The sequence below is a fragment of the Chlorocebus sabaeus genome, chromosome 12, assembly GCF_047675955.1.
Source record: "Chlorocebus sabaeus isolate Y175 chromosome 12, mChlSab1.0.hap1, whole genome shotgun sequence".
NCBI lineage: Eukaryota > Metazoa > Chordata > Mammalia > Primates > Cercopithecidae > Chlorocebus > Chlorocebus sabaeus.
Genome location: NC_132915.1, coordinates 14,743,580 through 14,763,481, shown reverse-complemented (window position 1 = coordinate 14,763,481; position 19,902 = coordinate 14,743,580). Strand labels below are relative to the sequence as shown.

Below are 19,902 nucleotides of genomic sequence, written 5' to 3'. Positions count from 1 at the left end.
AGACCAATGCAGCCAACGGTGCTGCAAAATGAATTTTTTTGTTTTTTTAATTGAGGGCAATCACAGTGTCAGGCATGATTCAAGACCTTTACATACATTAACTCATTTAGTTCTCAGAACAACTCCACAAGAAAGGTACTGTTATCATTCTTATTTTACAGATAAAGCAGCTGGGATACATAGAGGTTAAGTCCCCTGCTCACAGTTCCCCTACTACATGTGAGGCCGGGTTCAAACCAGGCAGGCTGGCCTCAGAGCTCATAACCATGGACATTAGACTGCCTCTTACTTATACTGTCCATCATCATCATGTATGTGTGTCTATGTGTGTGTGTTGGTGGTGGTAGGGGTGTTGGCAGACACTCTTTGCAAAGCCTACCTTATTTAACTAGTTAATTCTTTGACCATCCATTCAACAATTAGGATGATTAAAGTATCAAGCACTGCACACAACAGAAGGGAGGTGGTAGCAGACAAAGTGGCTAAGGGCAGGGGGCATCTGTCTATGTAATAAGTATAAGGGCAACAAGGATGTTGACAAATTTTAAAAAGGTACTATAGGAGTGAGGGCAGGTAGCCTCAGCCTACTGGGGTGCATGGGAATGTGGGGGTAGAAAGAAAGGGGTGAGAATCAGGGAAAAGGTCTAACTCCTCAGAGGACATGAGGATGGCCAGAGCACTGACATTCTTCTACAAAAACCTCACTATTCCTGGCTGTCCTGCCCCAGGCTGGTCTACCTGCTGCCCCGTTGGCCAGGATGACTTGTCTGTACCACAGCGCTGAACACCAGGTGTGTATTCTTCTCTCCCAAAACTCGGCTCACCATGGCCAGAAAAGGCAAGTGTTTTAGAGGTATGGTTTCAGGCAGACACATCCTAGAATTAAAATTACTTCAGGGATATCTGCAGTAAAGTTGAAGAAAACAGTCAAAAGGCCAAAGGAAGCAAGCTTTATTGAATTTACAATGTAGAAAATATTTGTAGTTCCTTAGACATTTGCATTGCTATAAAAATTACACTTTATTTTTATAATTATTAATGGTTTGAAGAGAAATAAACAGTAAAAACGAAATATGGCCCATACAATGAAAATGTAAACCATATAAATCAAAATCATAAAACAATTATTCAACACTCAGAGGCCTACTTAATATATACATATGAAATGTCTTACACACACATACAATAAAAGCTCACAAAAATCATCACTCTGAAGCCGATCACTGTACAAATACGAAAATAAATCTTTATCTTTAACCTCAATTTTATCTTCAGCAGGACGGCTGTGCAACTTGGGTTTATGCAGATCACATGAAGTATTAAATAATCAAGTGTCACATGTGTCATATAAAGCAGCAAGCGAAAAAAATAAATTATGAAAATGCATGGGCTAAAAGTTAACAGTGAAAAATATCTCCTTATCCAACATTATTTTCCATAATAAAATTAAAATATTTTACAATGTATCGGGATACATTTTAAAAACGACTATAGTGTAACTGTGATTTTAAAAGCTCTTAAAGAAAAACAGGGACAAGGTGAATAACTTCGACAGTAATATGCAAATGTATTAAGTCTAGGATAAAAACATTAAATATTTTTGTTCTTACTGAAAATGTGCTTTAAATTTGAGAACACCTTCATGAAATCAAGACGCTGGTAATAATCAGGATCTCCCAGCACTGCAGCATACATTAAGAAGCTTCTCTTGAAACATGATTGCTAACCAGAGCTCTAAGTCTCTAATTTGGATGATGTTACCAAAATATTTATCAGGGCTCAAATAGTTAAAGACGATCGGTTGATGATCAAAGGCACTGGTGTAATCTCATCAACATCGGGTACGTTGACGGGACAATCCAGAGACAAAGACTATGAAAATACTTCTGTATTACAGGTATACTCTTTTACAGATTGTAAAACAAATAAAAAGAGACACTTTGGAGAGAATAAATAAAGGCAACACAGTAACATATAAACTAACACAGTTTTGTGCAACTGCACCAAAACCTAAACATGTGTCCCATATATCAGCATCTATATCAGATCCAATCTCATCAATCTCATCAAAAGAGGCCACTAAGACAAACAGCCGTGGCAAAACTTTTGCTTCGTCGTGCCACATAAATAATACCCCCTTTATTTTGAAAAATTTCCCATACGCAAGACATTCTTTATGATTAGAAATGTAATCTTTTCTTTTTCTGGAACCAGGAAACAGGAATTCATGGCAGAGTTGCTGAGGATAGATCCAACTTTCTAGCAAAAATATCAGATGTCTTGAACAGGGAGAAGGTATGTTTACAAAAGTTAAATGATGTTGTAGTTATTTATAATCTTTGCCTGTAACATATCTGGTCAATTTCCGTTTTTTAAAAAACTGACGCTTGCAGAATATAAGGTTCTATCACAAACATCGTGAACAGAAAAAATATTGCTACATGGAATTGTTTTGATTCAACAAAAAGAAATGTCTTTAGCTTATATAATACAATAAATAACAGCTATTTTTTTTTAAGTTCCTTCAGGAAGCGACTTGGGGCCTGGACCTAGATGAAGCAAGGTAAATTAGAATTCTGTGTTGTAGCCCCACCCTAGGCTCAGCTGTTGACTCCTTTGGCTCTTAGAGACATCTCAGTGGGGACGTCTGGGAAGCAATGCAGATTCTGGAAGGAGAGTAGGCCCAACCAGGTCATTGGTGATGATGAGGGACTAGTCACATTAAACAAAGGACCCTGACTCACCTTTCCTAATGGCAATTCCTCCTTTAAAAACATTATTTCAAAACCACACACAGTATTTCTTTCATTGATTATTACTTAAGGAAGTTAATATTAGCAACTAGGGAGTTAGGGGACTTGGATTACATTACAGGTTACGCTTCTAAACCATGGGAAGGTTTGAAATCAGCAGGGATATTTTCATTTTGCAACATGTTAAATCACTCTAAGTACTAGTATTTTTTTTAGTGAGATAATTCACAACCATAAAATTCACCCTTTCAAAGTATACCATTCAGTAGTTCCTAGTATATTCAAACAGTTATGCAACTATTACCCCTATTTGAATTCCAGAACATTCTCATCATCCCTCAAAGAAACCACATACCCTGTCCTCCCTTTCTCAGCCCCTGGCAACCACTCCCTTAAGTGAAGAGTAACAACTTTCCTGGGCATTGTGCTTTCAGCAGTATGTGGCTTTACATGTTTTCATTACAATTTTTAACACCAAATTTAAACATGGGCTTTGTAACTATTCTGAGATTATGAAATATCCTCTTTTATACACAACTATTTTTGTCTCAAGCATGTTTCTTTATACATAAAAAATAGATGTTTCCATTTTTTTTCTCAATTAAATTCTGTCCTTATTTCAGAAGTGAGAAAAATCAATACTCCAATATTAAAAAAGCAGGAATAACCACAGTTCTTATTATTAGCTGTGGGCCACCACACTCTCCTTCCTACTGCTTCCTACAGAATCTGAGGTGCCAAGGGCTGCAAGGCCTTTGAGGGCAAGCTGTGCATTTTACAGATGAAGAAACAGATCCGACATGGGCTTGTGACATGTCCAAGATCACAAGGCCAGTTAACAGCAAACCTAGGATGAGAACCCCTTTTTACTAGAACTTTAATATCAAATACTTAAATGCTGACTTCGTGGGTAACCTAATTCAGCTACCACATGAATCTAATTATGTCAGTTTCCTCTACAGCTTTGATGTGAGCATGTGATTTTTTTCTTTTTTCTTTTTTTTTACCATTTTAGAAAACATTTACATGTTATCTTTTAAAACCTGTAAGGACATGACTAGTCTATTTAACCAGAGGGCCCAAACCACTCACTGAGACAAAACAAAGAAAAGCCAAAGTTCCAGAGGGACCTGAGAGCAGGGTTCGGGTTTCCTGCACTGTAACTCTCCATATGACAGTGTCAGTAGGATATGCCACTCTGTCAACAGCCAAATAAGTCACACAAATTCAGTATTCTGGAAATGAAGACTTCACAGGTCAAGGATGTTTGGGACTTAGCCATTGCAACAATTCTTCATCTGTGGTGACTTTTTGGAATTGGTCCCGGTGAGATTGGTAATGGATTTGCTGTCATCCTTGTCAGTTCTCTTTTTCACTTCTCTGAGAGAAAGACAGAGAGAGAGAGAGGAGAGAGAGAGGATTACTGAGGTATAAAAACTAAGCCACAGATGGTTCTGTAGAAATAAAAATAGCCATGCTGAGTGTCTGCATGGCCTTCTAGACATTGTTTTAAATGCTTTATAGGTGTTGACTTAATCTTCATAAGAACCATATAAATTTGCTGTGTCCCATTTTGTATGTGAGGAAATGAGGGCAAACAGAGGTTAAGACAGTTCCCTTCGGTCACATGACTACAGAAGTGGGATTCAAACCACACAGGCTGGCTCCAGCACCTGTTTTCTGAGCGCCAGGCCACACACACACACACACACACACCCTCCTCTCCTCACTATCTCCAAGGTTTCAGGATGCTGCAGAACCTGTGATACACACAGCTTGCTCCTTAACACTCTTGAACCTGGTTTTCAGCTTCATGTAATGCCTGCTGAGCTTAACAAAAGCAATGGTGATCATGGAGGTAACAATGGATTTACCACCATCCTTTTCCGTCATTATAAGTTTCTTCCAGTATTAACTGCTAGAGGCAAGACTCACAAAAAAATGTCTTACTCTCCAAGATGTTATGAAAACCCCCTAGGGAAGTATCCTTCCAGGTGTAGCCACTGGGGATGCTTGTGAAATATGAAGACCAGAAGTCTCACCTTAGACAAGCTGAATGGCTGTCTCTGTGGGCGAGATGAGTGCCTCCCCAAGATGGCCCCAAATAATTCTGCCCTTCCTTGTCAGTGCCTGATGCCTCTCCCATCAAGAGGTGGAGGTTTGCCTCCCTACCCTCTTGGTCAGAGCTGGTTCTCTACCTGCTTTGACCAACAGAATATGGAGGAAATGGTATTCTGTGACTTCTAAGCCCAAGTGTTTATAATGCGGGGCTGCATCAACCGCTACCCCTTTTGAAGTCTAGGGTTCAAGAAGTCCAGGGTTCCTCAATGGAGAGAGGCCACCAGAGTGGCCCTGGGGACTGAGATGCCACATGGAGTGAAGCCACAAGGAGAAGTACCCTGGTGGCTGACATCCAGCCCGAGCCACAGCCCTGGTGGCCATCTGACTGCAAACATAGGAGATACCCACACAAGAGCAGTCGAGAAACTTTCTGGCTAAGATCCAGCCACCTTTGCCAATTGTGAGAAATAAAATTTGGTTGTTGTTTTGGGCAACTACATTTTGGGATGGTTTAAGATGAAGCACTTAACTGAAACTACCAGGAGTCTGTGTGTCTCCAGCAGAGCCACAGTGCTCAACAGAAACACAATGGGATCCATACCTGTCAGTTTGAATTACTTAGTAGCCAGATTTTTAAAAGGTAAAAAGAAATAGGTAAAATTAATTTTATTAATATATTTTATTTAACCCAGTATAGCAAAAATATGGTCATTCCGGCATGTGGTCAATAAAAACACTATTAATGAGATAATGTGTCGAAGGCCTTCCAAATCCAGTATATATTGATTGCATACAGCACATCTGAATTAGATTAGCCACATTGTGAGTGGCTAGTGGCTACCAAACTGGCCAGCATAGCTGCAGAAGGTGCCGATAAATCCTACCTTTTGAAAACCACTGCACTGTCAGTTGGAAAGAGGACATCTCAGCAGGGGAAAAAATAAGCTCATTCTAGCTGTAGGCCAGCTGGTAAATGCAATATACATGTTTTTCATATTTGATATATACCCCAAACACACACACCCGACAGGAGATGGGTGAGCAGTACTATCCTCACCTCACAGATGAGGCAACAGAGACTCAGGAGAAGAAAGAGGAGACACAGTTCAAACCCAAACACCCGGGAAGACTCATTTCAGGCTGCTGACCACCAAAATTGTCAGATAATAAATTTGGATTATTTAAGCCTCTACATCTGTGGGAGTTTGTTACAAGGGCAACAGAAAATTAACACAACTTCCAAATGCAAAATCTCGGTCATTCTGTCATTGAATAAATGCCCAACTTATGCCAGGCTCTGGGACCTTCAGCTAGTGAGCGTTGAGGGAGAGTCAGATGTCTAAATAATCTCACGGTCCTGAGACAGCAGCTACCACAGATGCACTCTGTGCCCACAGATGTGTTGTGGGCTTCACGGAGATGGGGCTTCATAGAGACTTTTGATATTGGAGAGACCTTTTGAAAGAATAGAAAAGGAGACTCCAGGTGCAGGGAACGGCATGCAGAAAAGCAGAGGCATAAAAGAGCTTGGCCATGATTGGATGACGTTTGCTGTGTCTACAGATTATCATTCATTTGGGAAAAAGAGATAGAAATTCAACCAGAAAGGTAGCTGAGGTCAGGGCATTTGCTTTCACACTGCTGATAAAAACACCCGAAACTGGGAACGAAAAGAGGTTTAATTCGACTTAGAGTTCCACATGGCTGGGGAGGCCTCAGCATCATGGAGGGAAGCAAAAGGCACTTCTTACACGGCGGCAGCAAGAGAAAAATGAGGGAGAAGCAAAAGTGGAAACCCCGGATAATCTCATCAGATCTCGTGAGACTTACTCACTATCAAAAGAACAGCAGAGGAAAGACCGGCCCCCATGATTCAATTACTTCCCCCGGGGTCCTTCCCACAACACATGGGAATTCTGAGAGATACAATTCAAGTTGAGATTTGGGTGGGGACACAGTCAAACCATATCAGGCTGTGATGGGCTATCAGCCACATGCTAAGCAGCTGGGACTCTGTGTTGTTGGTAGGACACCAATGTGGGGTTGGATGCAAGAAAGTAAATATTAACTGGATCTTTATTTATAAAGATTACCTGATTACACAGTAGAGGATGAACTGATATTAGAGAAACTCTGAGGCAGAAATTCTTGCACTAGCCCAGGGAGGGAATTTTGAGGCCTGAACCAAAGCAGAAAAAGGGAGAAAGTGAGAAAAATGCATGGATTCAAAGAGACTGAAAAATGACCTTCAGAAGCCACTGGAGGCAAGGGGTGAAGCAAGAGAGAAAAGGAATCAAGATTGACTCCAGGTGACTATTGTTTAATTATAATTTTGGTAGATTCCTGAGAAAGGGAATGCAGATTGAGGAACATGTTTAAAGCCACATGGACACACTAGGATTTGGATATGCAGAGTCACCATGGCTATGGAGCTTCCAGTGGGGAGTTCACTCTAGGCCTATGGAATTTTAAAGAGGTGGGGGGTTAAAAAATACAAAAACTGGAAGTTACCAGGTAGAGATGGTTCCAGAAGCTGTGTGGATGGAAGATATAGGCAGACAGAGAGCGAAAAGAAAGAGACAACAGCCGGAGACCATGAGATTACCAACATTTAAGCAGCAAGCCAATGATCCAGGTTGGTGGTGAAGAGTCCTCACGCTGCCACTTACTAACTGTGTCACTGAGCAAGCTGATTAAGTATTCTAATTTCCAATTTCCTCATCTGTAAAATGGGCACAATAATCATAGCATCTTCACTGAACAATTCACATCTCTCTCTTCTTGTAGATCCAATGGCCTCTATCAGCTACGTACCATATGGTTGCCTGGTCATATATTGTCATTATTTTTTCTGTAATGTTAAATTGCAAGGCCAGTCTTTTAATCCCTTGATGTCTCTATTGAACATAGCATAGGGCTATGCACATGCTCAGTGCCCATAATGCAAACATTATTGAACCTGAAAGCAAATATTAAGGAGGAAAGTATATACCCACACTTTCATCTGGCCTTCAGCCAAAAATGCAGGCATGCTCCACGTTAAGGAAATTGTAAAGATACAATTCTAAACATCTAAAACAGATTTAAGGCTGGGAAAATTAGGGTTCACCAAAATCTACCATACGCTTAACGACTGCAGTTTAAATGGCTCAGTCTTATGGACAGATTTATACCCAACGGGCTCAGCTCTGATGCTGAACTGATACATCAGCCTAAGTTTTTTTGTGTTTTCTCCAATTTCAGGCAACTGATAATTAAATGGCTCTTGAACCTGAATCTATTGCAAAATGTTTACAGCCTGTGGTTCTGGTGATGGCAAATTTACTTGCTAATGGGACAATGGTCATGAACGACGGCCTATCAGCACTACACGGAAACTGCGTTTCTAGGAGAAACTCTTCCTGGGATTGAGAGATTTTCCAAGAAAATGCAGAGTAGTTCAGGTTGTTAACCAAATATTTATGGCATCCCTTTAAAAATAAATTGTTTCAGACAGTGCAAACCCATACCTTCTCCTAGTTTTATGCCATTATATGATCTCACCCTATGAAATCTAAATTGAGAACATACATGTTTTGCATTATACATAAATTTCCCAAGGTTGTAAAATTTGAACAAATGATAATTTTACCTGTGGAGACTATAACATTTCCATTTAAAGGTTGCGTAATTTGATAAGCAAATCTGAAGGCTAAGTATAAAGCAATTGAAGTCTTCATATGTTTGCTTTATTTATAATTTTTATATTTAACACATCACTAACATCACTAGAAGCCCAAAGCCAGGCCATAATGCAATAACAATAAAACAAAAACCTCTATGCGAAATGATTTTCAAGAAGCTTATCTGATTTCTTTACTTGTCTAAAGCTTTTTAAAATAAATATAACCTATCCATTATGCAGCTGAAATAACCTAGTTATCAAAATGCTTTTGCATACCAGTTGTTTTAAGTAAACGCACACAACCTGGTGTCCAAGCTTCACTGTAAGCAGGGCCAACACCTGGCTGGCCCAACATGCCTCCTAGGAGCAGATGGGGAAAAAGTCAAAGGAAACTTACAGCCTCTCCCATCTTTATGACATAATAAAGAGATCGATTCTTCACTGGGGCACTTTGGAACCATTTAACTTTAATATGACCCCATAAGACAATTGAGCATTAAATAGTGATTAAGATATTCAGTGGAGTACAGGTTGTCACATATAGAGTCTATACAGAGTCACAGACTGTTAGAATTAGAAAGGACCTTTGAGGTCATTTTCTTCGGCCCCCTCCCTCATTTTACAAATTAGAGTTGCCAAAAGAAAGACAGGGACTTGTTCAAGACCTCATAGCTATTTAGAAATAGATTTAAGAATGGACTTGGAGCCTCGTGACACCATAATCCTCCAATATGCTGGGGAGCAGCCAGTAACCACATGCAAGGCTTGACCCGCTGCATCCGTTACTGCTGCATGGGAGCAGCAATGCAGTGCTCCGTTGACCAAGGCTAAGGCATCCCAGGGATGCTCCAAAGACCTGCAGATCCTTCCCTGCTGCCATCTGCCCCAGCAACTAGATCACTTCCATCCAGCAGTTCTCAGAAACATATGAATGAAACACCAACACAACCATTTGAAAAGTAAAAACCTGACAATTCAACAGTTATTTGATCTTTAGTGAAGTCAAATTCCGCATTTTACTGAACACTCCCCTCTTTACTGAATGTAGCTTGTTTGGCCAAACAGCTGGTGTTCCCTGTGTACCCACAAGTGCGTGGAATCTGTTATTCAACCCGATAGATAAAAGTTTTACTCTGACTCTTTTTTCATGAATGTGATATTAGCCCATGATTCTCCTACTATTCACAGCCAAAAACAAACGAACAAACAAAAAAACCCAAGAAACCCCATCTAATTTAGTTGAATGTATGAGTGTTCAAATATTTGCTTTTTTTTCTTTTAAAAGATGAAATGGTTTGGAGGTTTGTCCCCTCCAAATCTCATGTGGAAATCTGACCTTCAGTGTTAGAGGTGGGGCCTCGTGGGAGGTATTGAATCAAGCTGGTGGATCTCTCATGAATGGCAGAGCTCCATCCCTTGTGATGAGTGAGTTCTCGCTCTGAGTTCACAGGAGATCTGGTTGTTTAAAAGAGTGTAGCCCCTCCCCACTCCTCGCTCCATCGTCATGTGACACGCTGGCTCCCCTTCACCTTCCACCAGGAGTAAACGCTCCCTGAGATCTCACCAGAAGCCAAGCGGATGCCAGCACTAAGCTTCCTGTAAAGACTGCAGAACCCATGAACCAATTAAACCTATTTTCTTTATAAATTGCAGTCTCGGGTATTCCTTTACAGAGATGCACAAAACAGCCTACTGCAAAAGGAAAAAATGTGCTAGGGCACATTCAAGGTTAGCACTGTTTTTGCTTGAAACAAAAATGATTTCCAGTGTTGTAGGGGGAGGTGGCTATCTTTCCTGGACTGATGTCAAAGAGGGAAATGTTCAAAGACTCTGAGTGTGAATACAGGGCATCTGCCAAGCCTGCCACAAACTAATGCCAAGCAGGACACCCGAAGTCCATATCCTGATTCTCTTAAGTGGGGGCAATAGCTTATCACGTGGCCCTAGTCCAAACATTCTATTAATAGAACTCTATTTTATTAAGCACTATAAATGCCAAGTCATTAATGTGTATATGTGTGTGTGTATGTTTGTGTGCATACATATATATGTGTGTATGTGTGCACGTGTGTGTGTGTGTATATATATATATATTTTTTTATAATAGAGACAAGGTCTCACTATGTTGCCCAAGTTAGTTTCAAACTCCTGGGTTCAAGTGATCCTCCTGCCTTGCCTCTCATAAAAATGATAAAAATAATCACTCAGGAATTAAGTGTCCATCAAGAATCTGTTTCCTCTTGGCCAGCAACTAGCACGTCCTCCTTCCTGCTAACTTTTCCTTCCTGGATCCAGCAGCCTCCATGTTGCTGAAACCAATGGGATCTGCTGGAATTACAGGTGTGGGCCACTGCACCCGGCCCTAAGTCATTAATTGAAAAACAGCATTAAAGATATTGCAAAGTATTTTAACTATCAATGTTCACCAGCAGAAGAGGCCAATTATCATACTAAAATTAAGATTCTTATAAAACCTTACAAATAATCAGAAAAAGAATGACATGCCTAAAGTTATATTTTAACTTTGTCTGCAATTAAAGATGATTGCTCTGAATTTTGTAATGTACACTTTGATTTTTTTCCTTTTTTGATATTTAATCCCTTTAGGCCAGTAAAGAATAATCTTCTCATTTATGGCAGAAAACTAGGTAGAAGGGAAAAATCTAATGTATAATGTTATTTCCTAAGAATTACTTCAAGGATTAAACCACATACATTTATATCCAAGTTCTTTAATGACGCTATTTTCGTTCTATTGTACATCCCAAGTGTTATTTATTATTAACACTATTGCCTTAGCTTAATAATTACCTAGGTAATAATTCTGACAAAGTGTTTCTAACTGGCATGACATACATTTGCTTTGTTTTTTCCCCCCTTTTGCCCGGGGAAATATCATAATTGACAGTTGTATTCATAATAGTCCCTTGTGTATAAAATCTGGTTCCTGGAAATGATTCATACAAGTCAACTATTAACTTTGTGGTGACATTTTTCAGAAATGTCAACGACACCTCAGATGCACCTCTTTTGTTTGGCAGTAAAGATATTTTGCCAGTGTTCACAGCAACGTTGCCAGTTTTTATAATATCCACATATTTATTTCTCCCACCATGACTGAAAGATAAGAGAGTGTTTTCCCACATATATTCTATCTGCACATTCTGGACAAGAAATGTGACATATGCAACAAGCGAAAATTCAGTCCTACATCCATTTTCCCAAACGTTACCGAGCAAGGTGCAGAACAGCTTCCACTATGTTAGAACCATCTTTGGCACTTGTTTCACAGAATAATGCCCCGTACGTCTGTAGAAAAGAAATATACACAATTAAATGAAGCCCTTCATTGAGTTTCCTGAAATTTTAGCTTTTAAAATCAGTTAAAATAAAAATATGTTCCTACTGAGCATGCTAAGAGTAACTAATAGCTAAGAAACTGAATTCAGAGTTCCAGTACTTACAAAGAAAATGATTTAAGCATAGTTACTCCAGGAACAGTTCCTAGTTGGAGGATTTTTACTTCACATTTAAAAAAATAGAACATTTCATGTTTTAAGGTTTTTATTTCCAACAGTCAAAACACATGCTACCAAATGTTCTTTATCAAATATTCCAAGACAGATAAAAATGAGTTCAAGATAACCACTCAGGATTTAAATGTCCATCAAGAGTCTGTTTCCTCTTGGCCAGCAGCTAACACACCCTCCCTCCCGCTAACTTTTCCTTTCTGGCTCCAGCAGCCTCCATGTTTGCTGAAACCAAAGGATACGCTCTAGTCTTCTATTACGCAACCTCCCAGCCATAGTGCATATGATATCATGTCACTCTCCTGCTTCAAATCTTTCAATGCCTCCTGTTCCTCTTTAGATAATGTACAAATGCTTTTCCATGGCCAATGAGGCCCAGCTTCACATGGCCCCCCAGGCAAGCTCCGAGCTTCACCTTCCACCTCACTCATCCCCCCTCACTCACAGAGCTGCAGTTTCCTCTGCCTTCCTCCAATTCTCCAGTGTCCGCAAAGCCTTTGCACCTCGGGACCTTTGCACCTGCTCTTCCCATCACCTAGGTTCCCTCCACCCTCCACCAGTCCGACACCTAACCTACTTTTGGGATTTTTAGGGAATGCTGCCTTGAAGTTAAGATTCAGTCGTTCCTAACCCTGAAAAGTCTGTATTAGGACTTCCCATCGTAAACTTTCCAAGCACTCTCTGATCCTCCTGCACAGCAACTGCCACAATTATAATTGCTCAAGTTATTTTTGTGTATCTTTGTCTGACCAGCTGGAGACGTTTTCTCTTAATAAAGGAGAACTAAGTGTTGTGGGCCTGGGTGTGGGTTAAACAGTCCTGTGTGGAACACGGGAAGGAGGTGACACTTGCTCTAGAACAGAAAGAATAAGAAAAGCCAGGAAATGGGGAAAAACGCCACAATGGGAACTTTACCCATGAGCCCACAAATCCATAGAAAATCTGCAAACACCACAAAGCAAATGCATTTCTGGTAGAAACCGTCAGTGCTGGTGTTGACCTCTACATCCAGGGCGATATGGGATGAAACAGAGACTGCCTTTGAGGATGCGGGACTATGGAGGTCACACGATGCATGAAGAAGCAAACTTTGGGAACTCTGGGAAATCGTGGAGAGGGAATAAAGCTGGCAGGCAGCCAAGAAGAACTAGATCTCAAAGTGGCTGTGTGGGACTGTGTCTAGCATGTGGATTTCATGAGCTTAACATCCGTCTCCCTCAGATAGTAAACAATACGAGGGCAAGGACTGTTCACTGTGTTCTCTGCTCTTGGCCCACACATAATGAAGTGTTTTTTTACATGGTGGATACCAATAAATACGGATTGAATGAATCTCTTCTGCATTTCATTGCCTAGTTTTGACACTTATCACATTTGGTGTGCAGTTCTAAATTTTAAAACAAGAACAATTATTCCAGCTTAAAATATTAAAACTGAAACTTCCTTTTGAAGTTCACATACATATGCTACAGAGTAGTTCTTTCCTGGTGCTGACGACAGACAACACTATCAACATCAAATCAGACTGCTGCAATATGAACTGATTTGCCCCAAAGTGCATCTAAGTACTTGTATGGGTAAGACAGGTCAGAAGAGAGCCAGGTAGCATTCTGACATGATGACAGATGACACTGACGGGAGAATAAACACTGTCCATGACAACAATCTGAATAGGAATGAGTTTATTCCTGTATACAAATGCATACCCCAAAATGTGTATGCATTTGTATATGGGAGTGATTTTTCGTATCAACTAGACACAAATCTCAGAGAAGAAGTCTTCCAATTCCCTTCCACACAGGTGAGACACTGTACCATCTTCTACCTTTGGCATTATAACCCTCTGAAACCGAAGCCATCTTTTCAAAACAGGACACCATTTTCTTCCTTTACTTGGATTCCAGGACTAGAGAAGGTTTCTAGGAACCAGGTGAGAGGGAGGAGGAAGATGATGGGATTATTTAGGTTCCTTTTTGTCAACGATACTCAATGGGAGAAAATGATTATGCGATTGTTTTACTTTCCCAAGGGACTTAATCCTTGGCATAAAAGAGGTGGGAGTCATGGCAGTTCTGCCTGTGGTAAGGACAGATGCCTGAGATGGGGGAGGTTTGTCAAAGGACCTCTCAAGCAAAGGTAGACAAAAGTGAAAGGTCACTGACTTCAAAGCCATCAAACCCCTATGTTCTCTTCCAACTCTGAGGCTTCCTCACTCTTACCATGGCCAGTTTCTCTCCAAAGTGCCCTGGGACACATTTTTGTCCCTCTGCAGCAGCAGTGTCACGAACGTCAGCCTTGTTTCCTACCAACATGATGGGAACAGTCTCATGGGCTGCATCCTACCAGGAAGAAAGAAAAGTGGGGCACACATGAAACACTGGACACATTACGCTGACCACAGAACAACAGCAACAGCAATTGCCATTTTCCCTTTGCCCCCTTTGTGCCAAATCCTATATAGAGGATATCTTTAAACCCCAACGCATCTCTAAAAACAGTCAAACATTTTCCCATTTATAGAAGAGAAAACTGAAATTCAGAGACATTAAATAAGAAGGTATAAGGGTCAGGGCCTGGGTCCAAACTAACTCCATAACCCTTGCCTCTACACAATGCCCCATCCTTAGGTTAATGAAAAGGCTAAAAGGCACTGGGATTAATCAGTTTTACGGCAAAGGAAACACATATCTGTTAAGTTCTTATCTCTAGCACACAGAGCACAACAAGTCAATATCAACTCAAAAGGCATGACCATAGAATCATATTTGGCTGTGGTGCCCACATAATTTTCTACAATTGTTACTTCAAACACTAGTGATCACAAGTCAAGTTCATTATTATAGTCATAAAACACACAGTAATTCTTCAGCTATAATGAAACAAAAAGGCAGTCTGGAAGTTCCACACTCACTGCTCTCTGGTTTACAACAAAAGCAAAATATAAAAGTCCTGAAGGTCAACATTTTTCTAAGAAAGAGTCAAGGACCAATCTTTCAAAGTAATGGTTTCTAAGATAAGGCTCCCATGTCAGCCTGTGCAATGGTCACAGGGTCCCAGAGTCACAGTGGAACTCATAGAATGTGAGAAGAGTGTGGCAGAGTCAAGTCTGAGACCCACCCCTCCACCAGTTGGACCCACTGGCTGTGTGAGATCAGGCAATTCTCCGCAGGTTTCTGCTGTAGTCTCCCTGTCTGTAAAATGAAGGACTGAATGAGGGCATACCCCACCTCAGCAGGCTATGATGAGAATACAAGACAACCTGACTAGCACAGAAACACAAGTTTCTGGTTCCTAAATAAGAGAAGGGGCAGCCCTGAGGAAAACATGTGGAAATTACTCTTTGCAGTGACTAAAGATACCTGTGTACTTATTGGATTTGGGGCTATTCCTGATGCGGGATCAAAAAACGTGCCGCAACATGAAATTGTAATTGACTTCCTTTCTCTTCAGGCAACATTCCTTGGACAGAAGGCTCCAGAGTGTAATAAAATCAAAGGAAAGACGGGAATGAATGGCCTTCTCCAAAATTAGCTGTTTCACTCATTCATGTGCTAGTTAATTGTCTTCTTTGATGATCTCAGGATGCAAGGGGCATCACTTGAAAGTTATTAGTCAAATATTCATTTCAGTAAGCCCAAGAATCCAGGCATCTAAATGACGCCTCAAAGTCACAGAGGTAAAGGGCACCTCCTTCAAGTCTCAACTTAAATATCTCCTTCGCAGTGAGGCTGCCTTGATGAAAACAGCAGCCCACTTCCTCATCGTCAGGCCTTTCAACCTGCTCTCATTTTGTTTCTATAACATTATCACCTTCTAGCATATCATTTCATTTACTGATCTATGTTTGCTGCTTTTCATCTGTCTCCCCTACTAGAACACAAGCTCCATAAGGATAGGGCTACACAGAGAACCTAGACTGCTACACAGGAACCAGGTAGTCAAAAAATATTTTTGAATGTTGGGAAGAGATCTTACATCTCAAGTATCTGACATCTCAAGTATCTCCATTCAGCTTTTACCCAAATATTCAATCAATAAAATATTCATGCCAGGTAAATAAATGGCTATAATTTTACTTTATCCATAATTCTATTACAAGATTTTTTAACTCAGCAGTTTTCCATCGAGGTGTATCAATTATTAATGAAGAGGGTCTGTTCACCGCTGACAGTCTACTGCTTCTCAATCCTCTGGTCTATCCAGGTGATCACACCACTCATTTCTACCCATATTTACAGTAGCCATACAAACTGTCCCTGTAGGATTTCCTCAAATTAGAAAGAGTAAGTCATGGAGAAACTTCGCTGTGCCCATTCTTTTTCTAAGGTGAAAGTACAACGCCATTAGTAGTATCTAATTTTTCATCCAGAACAAATTTAAGAATTCATCTCTTCTATAGTTTTCTTCCTTTTCAGACCCTACGAAAAGGTGATACCAATGGCAGAAAAGATGTCTTAGCTCGTGAAGGTGCTTTGCAAATTATGGCAGTGCGCCACTCGACATAAGGGTTATTTCGCTGTGGCTGTTCTAGGCTTTTGTGCCTCCTTTTCTTCAGCATAACCCAAAGATTTTAAATAAAGACTAATCCAAAATGTCAACGATAAAACAATTTTGCTGTGGATTTTATAAACACTAGTATAGATGAGTTAGGGTTATCTGTTATTCGCTGGACTTACTGCTCTATCCCAGGGATCTCCATTTGTTCATTTGCGTAGCTACCGCTCCTCTATGCTCTAATTACACCTTAGGATTCCTTTATATTTGAGATGGGGGTCTCGCTCTGTCACTCAGGCTGGAGTACAGTGCACAATCATGGCTCACTGCAGCCTTGACCTCCCAGGGCTCATGTGATCCTCCCACCTCAGCCTCCCAAGTAGCTGGGACTAGAGGTCCACACTAACATACCCAGGTAATATTTGTATTTTTTGTACAGATGGGGTCTCACTATGTTGCCCAGGTTGGTCTTGAACTCCTGGGCTCAAACCATCTGCCTGCCTTGACTACCCAAAGTGCTGGAATTACAGGCCTTGGGATTCCTTCTTGATGTCAGAGGCTTCTTCAAGTAATCTTCTGCTCACGCTGGTGCTTTATCAAAACGACAACCACTGCTGAATCAGGAGGTTTGGTGTGAGCCCCTCTTCTATTCCTAACCACTAAATAAGTAAGTGCTACCTATGCTTTCTATGCTTCAACTTTCTCACAAAATATTAGGATAATGTTTTTTATTTCATTTCTCAGATGCTAGAGAGATGACTATAACACGGGAAATTTTGTGAAGTAAAAATGTTACATAAATGTAAACACACTTTCACTGTGTTTACAATCATTTTAAGTCATGATAAGTTGGTAGAACACAGTGCATATTTATTTATCACTGTTCAAGTCTGACTGCCAATTGCAATCCGTCATTTCTCACATTACTACTTTAGTTAGAAAGTGAACAATAATGCCAGAAGCTAAATTGAGATCAGACAGCAACCAGTCCTCTGTTCAGCCACTACTGCAATTTGATGCCTGCTTAAATTATAGATAATATACTTACTTGAAAAGTTGTATTAGCCGCTACTTTTATTTTTCAAGAGAGCATGCTGAACCATAGCTTGAACTGTAGTGTTATGTTAATAACTGCTGGCAGCATGCTAAATGGGGTCAAAATCATTTCCTACTTTTCAAAATTATTTACCATGAAAACAGAGGACAGAAACATTCCTCAGGTGAAAGACATCATCTTACTTAACCACAGAAAGCACAGAAGCTACGCTCATATTTAAAATACCAGTTGGTATTTCGGTAGTACCCTGAGACATCTAAAGATCCCAAATCACTACCTGAATAAGGCTGAGAAGAGAAGAGAGCTCCCATACAATCTGAACCTTGACACACACTCATATCCAGGTGGTGTTTCACCTGTACTTCCCATGCCCATGGACGCCCCTACATGCCCTCAACTACACTACACACCCAACCACACCATCTCCTTGTTTGTAATAGCTTCTTCCTAGGCGATCTGGAGTTTTACTTGCTTACAATGGGATTCTGATTTTATCTATAAGAAAACCTAGAAGTTTTATTCCCCAAAACTTCCTTCATTAGTGTCCTTGGCTTCAGGGAAACGTGCCCACATCCTGAGGAAGAGATGAATGCTGCCAGTTCTGCCTGTAGCATCCAGTTCTTCCTGATGGCTTGGATCAACGGTTCCTAATCAAGTTCATTCCGACAAAGAAGAGCAACAGCATTTTCCAAGATGGCCTAAAACTTCCTCATGTAATTTTCTGTTTCTCCATCGTGATTTCTTACCTCAATCATATCTACCCATTCTCGTATATTGAGAAAGCTTTTCTCACACGTAACATCATACAGCAGCAAAACGCCATCTGCCTTTCTGAAGTAAGACTTGGCAATACTTCTGAATCTGAGAAAGAGAAAACCGCATCATCAGTCAGTTTGTGTTGCCTCATTCGTCTTCTCTTTTATGCTCATTTTTTCTCATCTTCTAAAATCAACCCCAAATTGAGAAGACTCTCACTGCAATATACGACTGAGAAATAGCCATTTCAAAGGTCTCGAATGACCCAATGAAAGGTAACAGGATGAGAGTCTGGGTGACCGACTTAGAAAATCCAATCCTTCTCCCTACCAAACAACCCCAACAATGTCTACAATCCCCAGAGCATAACCAGGGCAAGGCTGAGGGCACAGTTCCCAAAAATTTCAACCTCAGCAACAAGCTACCAGAAGCCACATGTGGGACAGAGGAGGCTGGACGGAGGTACAAACTAGAGAATACTGATTTTTGCTGCTGGTCAGGAAGTGTTGTAGGTGGGTGGGTGGAGGAACTACCCCTGTGGAATGCCGTAACATACCAGGGCTTTACACACATGGGGGTCAGGGGATTTGCCGTGGGAAGAGCACACCTCAACACACATGCCCTAACTCGAAACCCAGTGCAATATTTCATAAGTACTTTAAAAATACAATCATGTCAACCACAGATATTGTTTAAATGTTGAAATTCCCACTCTGCTAGAGAATATGAGTGCCATGGGGGCAGGTATTCGTGCCTGTCTGTTCACCACTGAATCTTAGCATGCTGAATAATGCCTGGTACAGAGGCAGGCATCCCATACTTATGGGTTGAACAACTGAATGATTTTGTTCCCAAGGAGTCAGACAAGATTAAAATCGGTGCTGCATGCTCTGCTTATCGGTGAGGAATGCAAGGTAAGTTGCCACCACGAGATGCGAGTCCGCTATCTGGTTTGTGCCTCTGCCCTTAATCAAGGGGAGCTGACTGGTTCTCTTCTCCATCATTTATTGTTCTACAGCCAGGGAGCTCCTCAGGCTGTCACTGCACTCAAAAGTGCTGCCTCTCTTGTTAGCAAAGGACACTCTCTGTCTCAACTGAACATCGGCTCAAAAGAAGCTTAAAGATCCTCTTCTCACAGCAGTCATAGGTAAATGAAGGAGGAGGAGATGTGCGAAAAGATAAGCATTTTACAGTTATAATACACTTTATAATTACACATGTAATTATACATATAATTATAAATTATGTTATAATTATAGAATTTTGAGTATGAAGAACATCAAGTGGCCTACAAGGCTTGTTAGTGCAAACCCAGGAGAGCCCACAGTGCTGCGGAAAGCACTTGCCTTTCCTGACCAGCTGTGTCCCAGAGCTGCAGAACTGTCCGTTCTCCATCCACAATGAGGGTTTTCATTTGGAAATCAACTCCTGAAAAGGAACATGAGAGTGGAGAGCATGATGTCAATAATTCCATTGGCTTTTTACTTTCAAGCCCTCTTTAGATGAGGCAAAAGCCAATAAGCCACAGCTCAGCCAGGGAGGGAGGAATTAACATGACCTTTAAGGAGAGTGACCTTCAAATAGGAA

At 40.8% G+C, this 19,902-nt stretch overlaps 1 protein-coding gene across 1 annotated transcript in view; it reads right to left on the bottom strand.

Moving 5' to 3' along the window:
• Window positions 1-930: 930 nt before the first annotated feature.
• Window positions 931-19,902, bottom strand: part of RASEF (RAS and EF-hand domain containing) — an 83,414-nt gene continuing 64,442 nt past the window's right edge. Inside the window, exons 13-17 of the mRNA XM_007969583.3 lie at window positions 19,662-19,743; window positions 18,306-18,420; window positions 14,228-14,347; window positions 11,711-11,787; window positions 931-4,133 (exon numbers count right to left, since the gene is read on the bottom strand). Coding sequence (XP_007967774.3) covers window positions 4,028-4,133; window positions 11,711-11,787; window positions 14,228-14,347; window positions 18,306-18,420; window positions 19,662-19,743 — 500 coding nt within the window. The 3' untranslated portion in view covers window positions 931-4,027. The remainder of the gene's footprint in view (window positions 4,134-11,710; window positions 11,788-14,227; window positions 14,348-18,305; window positions 18,421-19,661; window positions 19,744-19,902) is intronic.